Below are 19,246 nucleotides of genomic sequence, written 5' to 3'. Positions count from 1 at the left end.
CTCTGGACCCTCAAATCACTTCTCCAACTTTCTGAAAAGTTCCCTAACTAACCCCAAACCGCTCTACTTCCTCTCACTGGTGCAAAGCAGAATACTCCTCCTCTGTTCTGGACCCTTTGCTTCTACTGATACGCCCACCTCGCCACCCATGTTCCAGCCCCCAGCCTCCCAGGGCCCCAGGGCTCTCGGGACAGGCAGGAGGGAGACAGTGTCTCAGCTCGGTGAAACTGGTCCCCTCCCTGGGCACCAGGGCCCCGTACCTTGATGGACCACAGCCCAGGATGCTCAGGCTTAAACGCCACGACCTTGGCAGAGTCAGGGATGCTGAGGAGCACGTTGAGGCCCTCGTCCTTCTGCAGGATCCTCCCTGTGGAACGCCCAAGGGTTTCTGTCCCCACATCTTTCCTGACTGTGACAGAGGCCCCATTCTTCCAGGAACCCATGGTCTTTCCAGCCACCAGCCTCAGCCTTCCCAGAGAAAGTGACAAAGGCTTTAGGCGGTGCTCGGGCCTTTGCCTCATTCTATACTCCAGCCTCATCCACCCCCGGGTGTGGGCCATACACCTGGCCTCCAGACCTGGGGACCCGGGACATCCTCGGAGCTCCATGAGGCCAGGTAGCTGGGTCCAAATCACACAGACCCTGGGTGATCTGGACAAATCACTCCACCTCCCAGAGCCCCAGCTTCCCATCTCGGTGGCATGCCACCAATTCTTGCCCCGACTGGTCTGCTAGCCCACCGTAGGGACCCGCTGAGAGAATACGGGTAAGACTCCGCATGAACCTTGCATCCCAGGGACGGTCATTACTCATGGAGAGAGAGAGAGACTGAGAGAAAGGGAACCCAAGCACATGAGAGAGGGCGCACTCAGGAGAGGGGCAGATGGAGAGACAGAGAGAATGTGAAGCTGAATGCGGAGCCCCATGTGGGGCTCGATCGCACAGCCGTGAGATGGTGACCTGAGTGAAATCCAGAGTCCGATGCTTAAGTGACTGAGCCACCCAGGCGCCCCCAGGACTGTCGTTGTTTTAATTCCCCTCCCTTGGCTGCTAACAGCCTCCCTGCTTCCTCACTCACCATGGGCACCCCCTCTGCCCTCCACTTGGCACCCCCCCCCCCTCCTTATTCCCAGAGCCTTGTGTCCAAACCCACTGCCACCCCGGGTCTCTCTCTTTGTCCCACCCCGGACTCCCAGCTCAGTCTTGGGGCCAAAGCACAGGCCGGCCAGTCCTAGGGTGCACATACCCAGCGGGTCGCGGACTTCGATCTTGGGACCCGGACCGCTCAGGGAGATGGTGACCTCCTTCAGGCTGGGGTCAAAGGGAATCCTCCACGTGTGCTCGCCCTCCTCCTTGTGGTCCGTGGACAGCAGGTGCACCTTGGAGGCCTGGATCGCTGACTCTACCCACTTCAGCACCTGGGAGGCAGGTTATGGGAAGCTGATGCCAGCAGAGGTGCCTGTGGTCCCGCTTGTGTCTGACCCACTGGAGGCAGGTCTCTGACAGGTCGCCAGCAGAATCCAATCCCCCACCCTGGGTTTTAGGCAGCGTATAGGCTTTCCAGGTCACCCAGTACCCCCACACTCCCACCGCTCTACAAGAGGGCCAGTTCACACGTCATTACCCTCCTGGCCTGAACTGAGGCAGCTCAGAGGGAATGGCCAATTTCTAGGCACCCACCACTTCCTCCAGGAAGCCTTCCTGATGCCTCCTACCCACAGATGAACGCTGGAGATCCGGAATCTCCCCCAGAGCAATGTAATTCACTGTCACCCCCCAAGGGGCCTCAGGCCACATTCCTGCCAGGGTAGCACACTCTCTAAGCAGGACCGAGAGGGTCTGCTGCCAAGATGGAGTCTCCTCCTGATTCATTTCACAACATTGAGAAATCCTAAGTCCCTGGTTTCTAGAAGTGCTTATTCATTCTAAAATCTTAAGTGTTTTGGACAGGTCCCATTGAAAAGCAGGCAACAGGCGAGGACTCCCCCACCCAAGTACACATTTAAAGTATGATTTTGGTGGGCGGGGGGGTTCTCAAAGACCTCCCCCCACCCCCGTGCATGCACAGACCCCATGTCAGCAACCCCGGATCCAGTCTAAGTTATCTCACAGAGCACAAAATTGTTGAGTTTCTCCAAATCGTGACCACGATCTTCAAGCCCCCGTGTCCTGTCCTAGGATTTAGGCAGCTGTCCAACCCAGCTCAAGGTCAGCGTGCCCCTGACTCTCCCCACGCTTATAGGGTTGAACCCCCGGGCCTCCCTAGGCAGCTCCCCCCACACACGCTGTTCTCTGACAGAAATGACCTGCCCCTTCTTTATCAACCCACTCCTGGCTACATTCATCCTGTCTCCCCTCTTGGCCTGGGAGCCCCAGGAGGGCAGAGACCCTCCGCCGTGCCCCGAGCTCAACGCCTGGCACAGACAGGGTACTCAGGAAGCATGTGCTCACTGTGTGTGGTCTGACAGGGCACACACCTCCTGACCAGGGCCACCAGATTTCACCTGGCAGTCACCTGACTCAGCTCCATCCCGGTCCCTGTCTTTGTAGCAGTCACATCCCACAGTTTCCAGTAAGAAAACCAGGCAAGAGGACTCAGAGGGGGCCTTCCTCCCCCCCTCGCCAGCCCCGGGCCAAGTGACTTTAAGGTTTTCACGGGATGCTTCTTGAACTAAACAAAATGAAACAGGAACCTCACCGTCCAACAAATTAGCACCATAAGCTCAGAGAGAAAAGAGCTCCCATTGGCTAAATCTGGGGCAACTTGAACCCCTAAAAGAATAATGACTTTAATCAACTGAAACACACTGAACTCTAGAATCTGTGTGCCCCGGGGCGCCCGGGGGGCTCATTCGGTTCAGCGTCTGCCTCTTGATTTTCGGCTCAGTTCACGATCTCACAGTTCGTGAGATCGAGCCCCGTGTTGGGCTCTGCACGGACATCGTGGAGTCGGCTTGGGATTCGCTCTCTCGTCCTCTCTCTCCGCCCCTCCCCAACTTGGGCACGCTCGTGCTCTCTCTTTCTCTCTCTCTCAAAATAAATAAACTTTAAAGAATCCGTGTGCCCGTAATACTCAAAGAAAAGCGAAATTCAAAACAATAAAACCTCATTTGCCACCAGTGAAAGCAACCTGCTAATTAAAGACAAAGAACTAAGTGCGATCCCTGCCTTTTCCATAGGCGCTGTGCCTCAAAAAACCAAGCCATCCCTTTGGAGAAGCCAAAGCTCTTTTTTTCAGGGAAGAACGGCCACTAATGAATGTGAAAGAGATGATGCAAGCATCCTCCACGGACGCCACAACCGTTAGATGGAAGGCGGGTGGGGAACTGGACGTCCATGCGGAGCCCCAGCATTTACCCCACAGACCGCCTGAGTCATAAGGGGAAAAATGCGGCCCTGCAACGCACCGAGAGCTGGCTGTCACCACCTTCACCAGGAATCAAACTATCATCAGGAAGAGCGGGACAATCAGACATTATTTACCTCCCGGGGCAATGCAACAGAAAATACACACAGCGCCAACCATGAAATATTCCTGCCAGAAATGCTGGCTCCCATCAATCAGCCCCTGAGAGCTAACTGGCAGGTTAGGGGAAATACGGCGGGTGAGGGAACAAATTAATGACACCATAAGGAAACAATCAGATGAATCCGTAACACAGGATACTGTACAGCCGATGCCTCTCCAGCAAGTTAGTGGCATTAAAAAAAGGGTAGACTGTTCCAGATGGAAGCGGACGTAACAGACACAACAAGTGAATGAAATGCACAGCCCCTGATTAAATCCCGATTTGACAAAACGTGTTACCGAAGACATTTTGAGGACAATTGGGGAAACTGAATATGAACTTGGCATCGGACGATACCAGCAGAATACTATTCATTTTATTAGAGGATATCGTGGGCTGTGTCCAAGATCATATATATATGTATTTTTTTAAAAACCCACACATGATTATTTACGGGTAAGGTGTCACGGTTCAACAAAAGGCATAGAAAGAGACAGATAAAGCAGGCGGGGTAAACCTGTTAGGTGCTGAATCTAATTGGGACATAGGTTCTTTTTTGTTTGTTTCAAGTTTTGATTTAAATTCTGGTTCGTTAGGGGCGCCTGGGTGGCTCAGTCGGTTGAGCGTCCGACTTCGGCTCAGGTCACGATCTCGCGGTCCCCGAGTTCGAGCCCCGCGTCGGGCTCTGGGCTGATGGCTCAGAGCCTGGAGCCTGCTTCCGATTCTGTGTCTCCCTCTCTCTCTGCCCCTCCCCCGTTCATGCTCTGTCTCTCTCTGTCTCAAAATAAATAAACGTTAAAAAAATTTTTTTTTAAATAAATAAATAAATTCTGGTTCGTTAACACATCGTGCAACACTGGTTGCAGGAACAGAATTTAGTGATTCATCACTCACGTACAACACCCAGTGCTCCTCCCCACAAGCGTCCTCCCCAGTCCCCATCCCCCATTTAGCCCCTCCCCCACCCGCCTCCCTCCACCAACCCTCAGTTTGTTCTCCACAGTTAAGAGTCTGTCTTCTGGTTTGCCTCCCTCCCTCTTTGTTTTTCTTCCTTCTCCTATCTTCTTCTGACTTTTCTTTATCTTTAACATCTTCCATGATCATATTTTTTTTGTAAAGAAAAAGTCCTTGAAAAAAACAAGTACGCCATGACTTGAATCTATACCCCTAGGCAACCACAGGGGTACCCTGGCGCTCGCCAATTCTGATCAATCTAATCAAACCTCATCAATCGCCAGTCAAATCTAATCTGGAAGTAGCTTCCTGGGATACTGTCTGGCAAAAGTCGAAACCGCATTCAGCTTCAGTGAGAAGACGTTCTGTGATTGATGAGTCATGTCTGCTGGGATACGGGGTCCGAAAGCGGGCCTCGTGTGCTACATGTCGGCCAACCTTGCTCCGCATCAGAGTCCTACTGTGCGATCGCCGGCGAGAGAGAAAAGGGAAAGAAGAGAATTGGAAGAAAGTGCCCGAGATTTAAAAAGTGAATACATTTTGTCCAGACTGAGCTGGAACATCTACACATTGCAGCTGGATTTCAGTTACCTCAGGATACGAATCCCAGGTTCCGAAAACTCACTTCTCTGTATACTTGGAGATCCCTCTTTCTTCTGTTTCGCCCAGCTTTCTTTCTTTTTTTCTTCAATTTGATTTGTTTTGAGAGAGACAGAGAGAGCTTGAGCAGGGGAGGGGCAGAGAGAGAAAGAGAAAGAGAGAGAGAGAGAGAGAGAGAGAGAGAGAGAGAGAGAATCCCAAGCAGGCTCCACACAGTCAGTGCTCAGAGCCTGAGGCAGGGGTTGAACCCACGAAAACGTGAGATCATGACCCGAGCCGAAATGCGGATGCTTAACCGACTGAGCCACCCAGGCGCCCGCTCGTCTAGCTTTCTAAGTAATGTTTCCCTTGGAAAGGTTCTGCGCACACACGGGGGCTGGCGGGAGGAAGCCCCTTGGCAGTCGAGGCTCCCATCTGGAGAGGCGGACAGAAGCCAGCGAGGTGAGGCAGCTGCTGCCACAGCTCCGGGACCACTGTCGTCTTCCCCCGGGGCCGGGCCTTGTCAGGGGTCGGGAGGAAATCACAACCGAGCAAAGCTGCCTGGAGGCGGTGGCTGCACCAGCTGACAATTACCCAGAGAAATCACACGCACTGTTGCGTTGCAACTGTCACTACGAGCTTGTTCTAGGAGGACGGAGGGACGGTGCCCAGGAATCCAGGCTACCGACCGGCAGCGAAGGCTCAGACTGAGCTCAGTGCCAGGGACCCCACCAGGCGGCGGCGTGCCCACGGGGTCTGCCCTAAGCCCGTCACCACCAGGGCGCTGCCCTCAGCCAGCCCGGATCCCCTGTGCGTCCAGGCCTGTGGACAGGCTTCCTGGACCCTACAATCCCCCCAGGGCTCCAAGCGGAATCTGGGGAGCCCTCGGAGCAGAGTGCCTTCATCAAGCCAGCTCAATGTTTATCTGGCGAAGACAATGGCTTCCAGATGTTAGTGGGACCGGGGGCCCGCGAGCCCGTGCTGCAATGGGGCTCATCTCTCTGTCACCGATAGGGAAGGATGGAAAGAATCTGGAGCTGCTACCCTGGCCAGATGGCTGCCGCTGGGCCTTTCACGGCAGATAAATCATCCCCTGGGGCCCCTCCCCCAGACGCCTGACAGCCAGGCCGGCCGAGGAGGCCGAGCGGGGAGGCCAGGGGCCTACGGGGCCTGAGAGCCGCAGAGCAGAGAGCTGGGACCGGACCGTGGAGCCTGGGTCAGGAAGCCCGGCAGGCAGTGATGGAGAGAGGGCACCAGCCCCTGCCAGCTGGGCGCCACCGCTGGGCGCTCGGGTCCTGAGAACCTTTTCCGAGAGAGCCCTTACTGTCCACGGGGGTGTGCCGGAACCTGGCACGGGTTCACACCAAAGCAGGGGGCTGGAGCCACAGCCGTCACGAACTCTCACCAAGGGCTTCCGGGTGCCTGTCCGGACAGCGCCCCCGTCTCACCGGGCAGGGGCTCTCAAAAACCCAGCCGTGCACAGGGGGAAACGGAGGCCCAGAGAGGTTAAGGACTGAGTTCGGGTCACACGGCAGCCAGGTGGCAGGGCTGGGGTCCGAAGCCGGCATGCGGCCCTAAACCTCCACCGGGCTGCCCTCTCCGGGAAGAGTCCGGGATGAAGTCATCTCTGGGGCCGGTGCCTCCTGATCTGTTAACTGGAACCACCTGGTCAGAGCGCCCCTTCTCCCCTGCACCCCACACTTACTGCCTTAGAAGGTAGCTCGCCTTTCTCCTAGTTGAGAAATGTGCAGAATCTGGGCGATTTGCCACGTTTGTGCGGGCTGGGCCGGTGCTAACAGGGGCAGGGTCTGGGCCCCCAGAATGGACTTCCCAGGGCCAGAGAAAGCTTCAGAATGAGGGGCTTTGCCCAGCAATTCCGGCCCACTCTGCCAGGGCTGGGCGGGGGTGGGGGGCTCTGTGCCAGGGCAAGGGGGGGCTTGGACCTAGCTCAGCCGAGACCAGAAATGCACACCCCCAAGGGGCCATGATGCCTGCCTCCCCCGTCCACTGAAGGCTGGCAAAAGCTCCGAACTGACCCCGCCAGGGGGAGAGGATCTTCCCCTTGCTTTAACGACCCTGGAATCCCAGAGGGCCAACCCCACAACCGGAAGAAAGTAAAGGCTCAGAAGCACCGAGACCGGACCTGGATGGATTCTGTCTCTGCGCCCGGCACCGGAAGCTGTGCGCGGTGAGCGTAGCCGGTGCACGGTCAGCGAAGGGAAGAGAGATTACAGAACGTGTCGCTCCTGCCACATGGGACGTACCTTGGGAAGGTGAAGGGGCTAACGACACAGGCAGTAATTCAGGGACTCCCGCAACTTCTGAGGAGTCATTCTCTCAGCTGGAGCCCCCCCTGGCTTGGGCAAAGACACCGTTCCCTCTCCCGGGTGCCCCGGCCGCTTTCTCAGGCTTGCCGAATGTCTGGGCACATCTGGAATGACGCAGCTCTGTGGCCAGGAAGGAGGAGGATCCAGGCCGCTACCCAGAGGCAGCCAATGCTGGGCCACCGGAGGTCCCATCAAGTGAGACACCTACCGCCGAGTCAGGCTCCCACAACAGAAGGCTGGGCACTATGGCCAGGAGCCAGCGGAGTCGCCCCAACTTCCCCGCCTCGAGAGAGAGCACAGGAGAGCCCAGCCCCACACACCCGGGCAGGGCCGTCCTCCGCTACCCTGCCCGGCACCGCACTGTCTGATTAGCCGCTGACAAGCACCCAGCTCCCACCCAAATAGGTCTCCCCCCACACAAGGACCCAGCCATCCCTCCACTCTTCAGTGCCTCCCACCCTCACTTGGGCGGCTCAGCGCCAGAGGAGGTGCACATGCCAAAGAATAAAGTCCAATGTGTCGCGGAGAGCCATAAACGCCATCTGTCAACAGGGAGTTAAGGCACGCTAATCTAAACACGGCCCCGGAGAGCATAAATACAGAACACACAAAAAAAAACCCTCCCCTGGAGGCTACAGCAGGGCTGGCTGGGGCCAGGGCCTGCCTCACACACACAATCTCTCTTGCTTTCCTCCTCCCAGGGCCTCGGGCGCAAGGGACCCCGCATCTGTCCACCCACCGGCTATTTACTGAGCACCTGCTCCACGCTGGGGGCTGCATAAGGTGCCGGGGATACGGCAGCAGACGGGACCCGGGATACAGGACCCGTAAGGGCCGGGCTGTCAGGGAGCTCACAGCCTAGTGGCGTTAAGTAACAAGAAGGGAAATCAAGGGAGGTCTCCCAAGGGGGACAGCATGTCAGCTAAGGCCGGGAAAATGAGGAGCCAGGGGAGGAGAAGTGGGAAAAACGAGCCGCATGAGCAAAGGCCCTGGGGTAGAAAGACGCGGGGCACTGAAGAAACAGCAGAGGCCAGTGGGGTGGCAGCGGTGAGCAAAAGGGGAGAACACGGGCCACGGGGTTGGATAAGGGCCCGGACCTTCTCCAGGGGGCAAACAGGACAGGCTCATTGGTCAGATGAGGGAGATGGATACGGACATTCTTATTCTTTCCAGGGACGCAGTTGTGAACATTTATGAGCATGTCACTGGAAGGATCCCTCTGGCTCCTGAAAGGGAGCAGGCAGACGCGCAGGGAGAGGGAAGGAAGGGCAAGTTCTGAGCGGCCAATGGGGCCTGGAGGAGAGGAAGGGCAGGCCCCCAGTTCGAGAACACGGCGAGGGTACAGACGCCAGGTCACTGACAACCCTGCATCTCAGGACACAGGACCAAGCAAGCGCCTGCCTGCTCATTCCCCAGCAGGACTCTCTGCCCCAGCAACACAGCCTGAATCGGACACCCCCTGCCCCCCACCCACTCCTCCACCCGCCCCTGGGTTCCCCGACTCTGCGGAGAAGCTCACCCCGTACCCCCGCCCCCCCCCAACTGTTGGCAAATTTTGCTAGGTCCATCTGGCCAGCCCGGACCACCTGTGGGACCCAGGGTGCTTCTTCGAGCTCCAGCCTCTTTACCTGCGACATCGGGAAGTCTGCGGCACCTGCCTTTGGGGGGGGTGGTTAGAGGGGGGGGGGGCTGGCGAGAGGACCTCATACAGCCCGGAGCACAGCACTCACTGCGCTGGCCACAGGGGGAGCACTGCTCACAGGTGGCACAGCTACCTGACCACCAAGCCCAGCCGCCCAGGGGCGAGGACGGTCAGGGAAGGCTCACCTCGGTCACCTGCTGCTTGTCCAGGTGGAACACCTGCCCGGAGCTGGTGGCGGCGATGTCCTCGTAAGCCAGGTAGCCGGGATGGGTGCGGTCACCACAGTCCCCCGTCAGCACGAAGACCACCTGGAAGAGGGACACACAGGTGGCTTCCCTGGCCACCTTCTTCAGGGGTGAGTGGAGTGGCAGGGCCAGAACCAGGGGATCGGGGCCGACGCAGGTCAAGGGTGTGGTACAGGGCCAGGCATACTAGGTGCCTCAATACATGGGAGCCATTATTTTAATGTTTTTTTTTTTTTTTTTGAGAGAGAGAAAGAGAGAGAGGGAGTGTGTGAACAAGAGGGAGAGGGAGACGCAGAATCCGACGCAGGCTCCAGGCTCCGAGCTGTCAGCACAGAGCCCGACGCGGGGCTCGAACCCACGAACCACAAGTTCACGACCTGAGCCGCGGTCAGATGCTTAACCGACTGAGCCACTGGGAGCCATTATTAAATCTACAACAAGGAAGGGGATGGAAATCGGCTGGCCCCGAGCAGTAGCCCCTGGAGGCCACACACTTAGAAAAACCGTGGGTTCTAAGGTTGACTGTTTGACTTCGGCTCAGGTCACGATCTCACGGTTCATGAGTTCGAGCCCCGCGTCGGGCTCTGTGCTGACAGCTCAGAGCCCGGAGCCTGCTTCGGAGTCTGTGTCTCCCTCTCTCTCTGCCCCTCCCCTGCTTACGCTCTCTCTCTCGCTCAAAAATACATAAACATTAAAAAATTTTAAAAGAAAAAAAAAAGAAGAAGAAAACCTTGGAGAATGGAGTTTGTTCTAGACGGGAGACCAGAGAAGCTGTCCCAGCTCTCGAGAGCTTCACCCGAGGAGGTCACACAGTCAGATGGCCCTTCTCCCGTCCCGTGCACACCCCTCCCCCAGCCCTGGCTGTGAACACAAGAAGCAAAAGCCCCAGCAGAGAGTCCAGACCTCGAGGCACTGGGAAGAGGGCGCCTCGCTCTGCAGAGACAGGAGCAGAGGCGACGCCAGGAGGAAGACGGATCGCACAGACTCTGACAGGGCGCGAGGGGAGTGGGGGGTGGCGTGGTCTTTATCAAGAATGAGCCTCGCCAGGCGGCGGGAGCCCCGGCGGGCGGGGGGCCCAGAGCATGAGAACACACTTGGACTTCACCAGACCGGCTCGGCCTCCAGGGCCGGCGGAGACCCTGGACGAGAAGCTCCCGCCCTCCGCTCGGCAGGTGGGGGCCCGGGCTGCCTGCGCCGGGGACCCCAGCTTCCTCAGGACCCCCCTGGGGCCCCCACGCTCGAGTTCCCCGGGCCGGTCCACTCACCTGTGACTGTTTCAGCTGCAGGAGGCGCAGGACATCTTCCTTCTTGTGGTAGTCCTTGGCGCGGGCGTCCGTGAAGACGTAGATAAAGGAGCCGGGGTTGGCCACCTCCACGGCAGCCTTGATGGCTCCCACACTCATCTCTGGGCAGTCACCGCCTCCCTGCAGGGCAGGGGTGTGTCAGGGGCCTCCACCCAGCTCCTCCAGGTGGGGCCCACCCAGGTAGACCTCTGACACTGACGGGGGGGCGGGGGGGCGGGGCTGGAGGGGGGCAATCCCCTCTGTCCGGCTTCTGTCCCCGCCCGTACCATCTGCTTGCTCGCTCACCCACGCAAGAGCGGGGTCCCTCCCGTGGGGGCCTGCTCTAAGCGCTAACAAGCACGACACGGTTCTTTAATTACCACTGCGGTGAGTGATGCAAGATGGAGAGGAGGGAGGGGACCTCCGGGACGTCTAACAGATGCCCCAAAGAAGCCACGTGTTGGTCAAGGCTTGGACGACGGAGGGTACAGGGGGCGGCCGGGAGAGAGAGAGGTGGGCGTTGGGCAGAGGACGCCATTCTCAGCCAGCCCTCCCCCCGAATCCTCTCTGCCCCGGAACCAGTCCCAAACCAACCAACACACGCTCCCGCCCTCCCGGTCCACGGACGGGAGCTCCGCGAGAAGGGAGCGCGTCCCGCCTCGACAGCTTTGCACACCCAGCAACGGGGTCACTTTTCGGTAACGCATCTCTCCCGGGCCCGTTCATCCGGCCCACAAGCGCTTCCTGTCCCCTCTAGGCACTGGGCCCCGTTCTGAGTCCTAGGGGACCTGGCGGTGAGCCAGATACGTGGGGCCCCTGCCTTCAGGAAGCTGCTGTCCTCAGCGGCGGGAGGCGGGGAAGGACAGATGCTTTACCAAGGTGCTCAGTGTGTCGGCTTTGGGGGTCTGCACTGAGACCCCTCGCATCCTCCTTCAGCTACCGCTTCGTCCGTTCACTGAATAATAAGCACCTACTACGTGCCAGGCACAGGGACTCCTGTCGGTACTTGGTTCACCGAATAAAGGAAGGAACCCCGAGAAGTACAGATTCTCCGGGACCCCCCAGCTGGGGTGCAGGCCCCAGGCAGTGTTGGGAGGCAGGTGATGGCGGTTCAGGGAGCCGCCATCTTGGCCAGCGGGTAGGGTAAAGACCTTGGCCTCTGCACGGACTGGGAAGGACGGCAGGAGGCGGGGGGCGGGCGGCAGCCAGGGGCAGGGCGGCCCACCTGCACATAGAGTTCTCTCAGCTCCCTCTGAAACACCGCCGGGTCTGCCGTGAGGGTCACCGGGCCAATATCTGCAGGGAAAAGAGAGAGAGGCCCAGGTGGGCTTGGATTCCCAGACGCAGCGCCTCCGTGGGGTGGGGGAACAGTTAGACGTGCCACCAGGGGGAAAGGGGGTGAAGCCTGGGCCCCAGAGACCCCCTCCCCCCCCACCACCAAAGGGAGAGAGACTTCCAGGCCTGCCAGGATCTGACCTGGAAGGGAGGTCAGGCTACTCAGCCCCCTGCCCTGCTCCAAACCAGACCAGAACTCCAGGGGAGCACAGAGGCGAGACGGAGGGCAACCCCCGCCCTGCTCAACCTCAAAACCACGGTCCCTAATCTTCTCTGAACACGGCCGTCTCTATCACCATCAGTGGGAAAGGAATTCTGGAAAGACAAAGGAACAGAGAGCTGTCCAACGCCAGGCTGATGAACAAGAATGAAATCTTCCAGAAACTCCATCCATTTATTAGCTCATTTAAATTTTTTTTTAATGTTTATTTTTGAGAAACAGAGAGAGACAGAGAACGAGCAAGGGAGGAACAGAGAGAGAGGGAGACACAGAATCGGAAGCAGGCTCCAGGCTCGGAGCTGTCAGCACAGAGCCCGACGCGGGGCTCGAACCCACAGACCGCCAGATCGTGACCTGAGCCGAAGTCGGATGCTTGGCCGACTGAGCCACCCAGGCGCCCCTGTTAGCTCATTTAAAAAGAACAGAATTCAATTACAAAGGCTGACTGCACCAAATGCAGGCGAGGACACAGGGCAACTGAAACTTCCGTCCACCGCCGGTGGGAATGCAAAGGGTCCAACCACTTTGGAAGGCCAAGAGAACTTTCTAAAACCATCAAGCATGCACATACCATTCGATCCAGCCATTTCGCTCCCGAGAAATGAAAACATATGTCTACACCAAGACTTGTACTCAAACGTTCACCGCGGCTGTACTCACGATAGCCCAGAACTGGAAACCGGTCCAATGTCCATCAACCAAAGAAACGGTAAACAAACTGTGGTCTCTTCGTATAATCAAATACTGCTCAGCAAGAAAACAGAACAAGCTACCAATACAAGCAACCGCGTGATGAATCTCACAGACGTAACACCGCACGAAAGAAGCCAGACACAAAAGAGTGCGTGTTTAATGGTTCCATTTATAGAAGTTCTAGAACAGGCAGAATTATTCCAAGGTGGAAAAAAATCAGAACGGGGGTTGTCTGGGGACTGGGGAGAGGCAAAAGGACTGTCTGGGACGGCAGAAATGTTCTATATGGTAACAGGAATGGGGGCTCCGCGGGTATATGGTCTCTCCAAAGTGCAAAGCAAAGATTTGTGCATTTCAGCGTATGCAAATTTTTACCTCCTAAAACCAGAGCTAAAGACAGCAATCATCACTGAGTTGGGGTGGAGGGTGGGAAGAGGTATAGATGAACGAGAGCGGTTTGGATACTTGGTGGTGGGTATATGCCGATTCATTACTCTGCTCTGCTTCCTTTGTGTGTATTCGGGATGTTCCCCCAATAAAAAGGTTTAACAGCCATACTTGAAAGTCACAGCTAACCTAAGGCAAGGCTACCAGTGCACTGACAACTGGGCTAGAATTCCAACTCGCCACGTAGACCCGGAATTCCAACCCACCCTACGGACGTATGCACAATGGGGGTTTTACAAGGTTCGTGGATGTCAAGTTTCTTAGGAAAGTATTTCCTCTGAGTCCTCGGTGAACTCTAATAATGGACCGTTTTTAGTTGAAGAATTCTAAATTCTAGGCACCCCCCCCAAAATTCCCACACTCATCAACCAGTCAGCAGACCTTGGTCCTTCTTAGGGAAGGAAGCCTGTGGAATCATCCGGCATTCATCCACAATTCTCAAGGGAGAGTGCGGACAGCAGCCCTTCTGCCGGGCACTTTAAGAATCCATGGTCCCCTGAGGGCCCCTGCCTCTGTGTTCTGAATGTATTCGTCATGTCCAGCACCCCTCCCTCAGCTGTTCCAGCCTTTACCAAGCCTCCCCCCTCCACACCCCTACTTTCTGAACTCTGCGGTAACTGATTCGACCAAACCCTCAGGCTTTGCCCCCAGACAGAGCTGACTGCAATGCTGGCTCCATCCTTCAGCCGTGGGGTCCCCCAGACCTGACCTCACTGTGTCCAGCCTCAGTTTCCCCATCTGTAAAATGAGGCATATAACAACACCATCTATCCTAGCTGAGAGCCATCATTGTAAGAATTGGTGGGGCCAGGGAGGGACACCCCCACCCATGGATTCTGGTACCCAGCAAAGGCTTGGCGAACAGGAGCCAGCCCAGCCCCCACGGCCACACGACTGCCTATGTTCCAGCGTGAGGTCTCACAAAAGGCACAGGGCAAGACAGTCTTGCTCCAACACGAGGGCCTCAAACTCTAGTTTGACGGAGAAAAGTGAGTGATTTGACTCAATGTTGGTTATTGCTTTATTACGTAATAATACACGTCCGATGTTTAAAAAAATGACACTAGTTTACTAAGCACTGACTAAGGACCAGTCCACGTGCCGAGATGTTCCCAGAGCGTTAGCTCACTGAGTCCTCCCTGGCACCTGGTAGCTCTCAGTCTTACCCACATTTTATAGAGGAGAAAACGGAAGCCCAGAGAGGTTAAGTAATCTGCCCAAAGACACACAGCCAGCAAGTGGCACGGATGAGCCCAGGTCTGTACAACTCCAGACACTGAGCTGTTGAGCACTGCTCCCTGTGAACTGTCCTGATGCATGGAAAGAGAAGGGAATTCTGGGGTGCCTGGGTGGCTCAGCAGGTCAAGCGTCCGATTCTTGATTTCGGCTCAGGTCGCGATTTCATGGTTCATGAGTTCAAGCCCCACATCGGGCTCTGTGCTGAGTGCACGGAGCCTCCTTGGGATCTTCTCTCGTGCCTGCGCGCGCTCTCTCTCTGCCCCTCCTCCACTTATGGGTGTGCTCTCTCTCTCTCTCTCTCTAAGTAAATAAATAAACTTAAAAACAGAAAGAAAGAGAAAGGAATTCTACCAACCAGAGACAGTCATTTTGATTTTCATACGTGACCTTCAAAACTTCCATGCAGATTTGTAAATATACATCTCACAATGCATGCATACTCTTTCAGGCAGAATTTCTACTAAAGTATAAATAACATACTATTTTTAACCTGATTCTTTTCACTGAACAACGTATTTTGAGCAACCTTCCAGAAGGCCAAATGCTCAGTCCAAAATCATTTTTTAATGACTCCGAAGTATTTCCTTTGCATAAATGACCATGAGCGGACTTGCCCAATCTCACATGGCTTTGTTTCCGATGGTTAAAAAGAGCAGCGTGATCAAGAACACCTTCGGATCCATGGCATTTAGGCACCAGCTCGGCCGTCTCCGTGGCATTCGCTCCCCTAAGCAGGATTGCTGGGTCAGAGGCAAGGCCATTTGTAAAGACTTTGGAAGCAAATTCAGGAAGCTCGTAACGGTCCTCGCCAGCTCCAGGCGTGCCAGCCACTCATCCATCCACCTGCCAACGCCAGAGAGACCGGCCTGCGCCCAGTTTGCCTCACATCGCCCCTGCTCAAGAATCCACACTGACGGCTCACTGCTTGCAACCTGGGGAACAGCCCCTGGGAGCCCAGGGCTGACTCTGGCTGGCCCCGCCCACCCCCATGGTGGTCTAGGGACAGCAGCTGCCCCGACAGCCCCAGCGTTGGGCCAGCACTAGGCTGACCACCTTCTCTTCCATTTGCGGCAATATAAGAATAAAGTTGGCGACGTGAGTTATCGTAAATGAAACAGCAGTTGGAAGGGCTTCCCTGTTATTGTAACGTCTATGCGCTTCCTCCCTGGGGTTTGGGAGGGGGGTTGAGGATCACCCTCTCTCATCGAGGGACAATGATTGTTCGGGGAGTTGACTCTGTTCACGGTTCTACTTGGCAAGATCAAAAGTTGGTCACCCCTGTCAACTCCTTCGCTTTTCTTTCCTTTTAGCTTTTTTATTTTTATTTTATTTTATTTTTTACAATTTTACCGGATTGAGAAACCCAAAGTGGGGGGGGGGGGCCTACGGTGGAGGGGGGGAGGATGCCAGAACTACCATCTAAGGTCTAGCCTTCCACGACCAAGGCTGTTCTCGGAGAGTCTGCGCTCTGGGAGACAGGAAGATTCTTCTGGAAGATTCGTCCTGATTCCCCCACACCCCTCAGCAATGCTCAGGGACATCCTCTCCTTACGTCCCAAGCACTGGGCCAGCGCATGAGGAGTGCCAGGGACCGTGTGGCTAACACAGACTTGGAAAATTTCAGGAGCCAGGGAGGCTTGTCCGAGTTCACTGGAAAGCCCTGGAAGGGATTTTCAGGTTGGCCTCTGTGTTAGTTTCCTACTGCTGCTTTAATAAATCACTACAAACTTAGTGTCTTAAAACAACACACATCATTTCTGGAGGTCAGAAGTGCTAAAGTTAAGGTAGCAGCAGGGCCACGTCCCTTCTGGAGGCTCTAAAGGAAAATTTGCTTCCTTGATTTTTCCAGCTTTTAGAGGCCGCCTGCGTTCCCGGGACTGTGGCCCCTCCTACATCTTCAAAGCCCCTCTCTCTCCCGTCTGCTTCTCTGCGGCATCTCCTTCTGTGACCCTGATCTCCTGCCTCCCTCTTACAAGGAGGCTCGTGAGTACAGTGAGGCCACCTAGATAATCTGGGATAATCTCTCCATGTCAAGATTCCTACCTTGACTACACGAGCGAGGCCCCTTTGCTTGTGTCAAATAATGGATTTACAGGCTCTGTGGGTTACCGAAATAACCATCTATCCTGCCTCCCACAGCCTCCATCATCCCGTCTCCAGCAAGAACGGACTTGGGAACAAACAACTTGACCGGGGGTGCCTGGGTGGCTCGGTCGGTTGAGCGTCCGACTTCAGCTCAGGTCACGATCTCGCGGTCCGTGAGTTCGAGCCCCGCGTCGGGCTCTGGGCTGATGGCTCGGAGCCTGGAGCCTGCTTCCGATTCTGGGTCTCCCTCTCTCTCTGTCCTTCCCCCGCTCACGCTCTGACCCTCTCTCTCAAAAATAAATAAACATTTTAAAAAATTGTAATAAAAAAACAAATAAAACCAATGTGACCACAAACCTATGTGCCAAACCTAACGAGGTTGAAGATAAAGAGATCCAAAACTCCCATCTTCTTAAAGACGGAGAAACTGAAGTCCAGAGAGGAGATGGGAGTCCTTCAAGGTCAGCTGGGAAGATCTGGTGCAAGAATGACGGGATATTCCCCCACGGACGGTGACCCCTTCTTCTGTTCTCCACCGCAGGCCTCGAGCCGAGCTCAGCGCCTGGCCCGCGGTAAGCGCTCAACAAACCCGGTTCAAATAAGTAACTGAATAAACACATCAGTGAACTCCAAATTGCTTGAGCAGCCCCAGGTCGAAACAAAGTTTCACTTACCTTTGTAACCTGTGTCCCAGAACAAGGCCAGGCGTAAGATCAACACACAGAGAACATGTGCCGAATCCCAGACCCTCCCCCTACGACACGCTGGCTGCCCGTCTCCCAGGGAAACAAATACAAAATGAAGCAGGGAACGAATGTGGTTATTTGGGGCATGCAGAGGAGTTGGCCATACTGAGACAGGGTTGGCCAGACGGACAAAAGTGTCCGTGATTGCTCTCAAGACAGAGGGCACGACCCCGGCTAAGATGGAAGGCAAAAGGTTTTGTTTTATTTTCCATACGTATTTTTGAGAGAAAGAGAGACAGAGTATGAGCAGGGGAGGAGCAGAGAGAGAGAGAGGGAGACACAGAATCCCAAGCAGGCTCCAGGCTCTGAGCTGTGAGCACAGAGCCCCACGCGGGGCTCGAACCCACAGACCGTGAGATCATGACCTGAGCCGAAGTCGGACGCTTAACCGACGGAGCCACCCAGGCGCCCCAGAAGGCAAGAGTTTTTTAAATGCCTGCCTCAACATCTGAATCAAGAACGCTCTCAGGAGAGCGCGCACACACACACACACACACACACACACACGCAAAATCTGGGATTTCTTCCTTTTACTGAAGAGATAATCCCCAAACCGGCTCCGGGCACAGGGTGTTACTGAAGGTCCCAACACCCTACGGCAGTGCTGGCTTCCCAGATGCCAAGAAGGGGCTGGGGGGCTGGAGGTCTCCTTGCCACCTGGTCTCCCCGCCACCCTCCCTTCCGCAGCGGCAGGCAGAAAGAGAGAGGCCTTCTTGTCGTTAATTCACGCTGGCCTCTAGCTTTCATCTGTCATTCCTGGGCCCGGCTGCACCTCATCCATCCTGAAACCCCACCAGGACCGGGTGTTCTCAGCAGGATGACCATTTCAAGACCCATCTTCCAGCGGGACAGACTGAGGTGCCAGGACAGGGCAGGAGAGGCCAAGCCACCTGACACGTCCCCATATGAGTTTACCCACTGAAAGGGGTCTCGCGAGCCTCCCCATCTCCTTCCTTCACCCTGTCCAGGCAGGGCTGGCTCTGGACAAAAAGCTCTCATCACCCCACCCCTTAGCATGCTGGCCTGGCTAGCATGATATTGCTAATTTGAGCTCAGTTCTCGTAATAAATATCTCCCTGTAACCACGGAGGATACCAAGACTTAGAGAGGAGACAACGCCCTCAGTGCAGGTCAAACAGCTGGTAAGCGATAGTTAACGTCTGTGCTAGTGTCCTGGGGCCACCGTAAGAGACCACCACAAACTCAGTAGCTTTTAACAACAGAACTACTTCCCTTCTTGCAGTTCTTGAGGCCAGCAGTCCACAATCCGGGTGTCGGCAGGGCCGTGCTCTCTCTGAAGGCAACACCAGCAACCCTCGGCGTTCCTTGGCTGGGAAAGCACTCGGGCCCTGCCCCCGTTGTCACAGGGCTTTCTCCCTGTGCTGTCCCTGCGTCTCTCCTTCTTATGAGGGCATCGATCGTGTTGGATAAGGGCCCACTCTACCGCAGTATGACCCCATCCTGACTCATCGCACCTGCAATGATCCTCTGTCCAAATAAGGTCGCATCCTGAGGTTCTAGGAAGGACATGAATTTGGGGGAGGGCACAACGTCCAGACCCACCTGTTCGCCCCCAAGGCCCCCTCTGCCACCGGCTGGGCTGCCTCCAAAAACAAGGGTGACGATGATGATGGGGACGGTTACCACCCTTTTAATATGTACGAAGCACCAGGTGCCGTTCTCTGCCCTGAGAAGTCAACTGTTTATTGTCCCCATTTCACAGATGAGAATTTGAGGCCCAGGGAGGTGAGGTGACCCCCCCCACCACCACCACCCAAGCAGTAGAGGTGGGATTCAAAGTGGGTCCATCCAGCCCCACATTCAAGGTCTCAACGACCGCCCGGCTGCAAAAATCATTAAACCCGTGACCTTGGCTCCACTTGTGCCGCCCTTGAGCATCTGAGCCCCAGAAGCCTGGCCTGGAACCATCTCTCCTCAGGCG

At 55.9% G+C, this 19,246-nt stretch overlaps 1 protein-coding gene across 1 annotated transcript in view; it reads right to left on the bottom strand.

Moving 5' to 3' along the window:
- The window catches only part of HMCN2 (hemicentin 2), a 145,571-nt gene that overhangs the window by 112,606 nt on the left and 13,719 nt on the right, over positions 1 to 19,246 (bottom strand). Inside the window, 5 exon segments of the mRNA XM_047830705.1 lie at positions 261 to 367; positions 1,247 to 1,418; positions 9,197 to 9,319; positions 10,522 to 10,680; positions 11,765 to 11,835. Of these exon segments, the coding sequence (XP_047686661.1) occupies positions 261 to 367; positions 1,247 to 1,418; positions 9,197 to 9,319; positions 10,522 to 10,680; positions 11,765 to 11,835 (632 nt within the window).

This window comes from Prionailurus viverrinus, chromosome D4 (genome assembly GCF_022837055.1).
Source record: "Prionailurus viverrinus isolate Anna chromosome D4, UM_Priviv_1.0, whole genome shotgun sequence".
In the NCBI taxonomy this organism is placed as follows: domain Eukaryota; kingdom Metazoa; phylum Chordata; class Mammalia; order Carnivora; family Felidae; genus Prionailurus; species Prionailurus viverrinus.
This window is presented reverse-complemented; position numbering and strand designations above follow the sequence as displayed.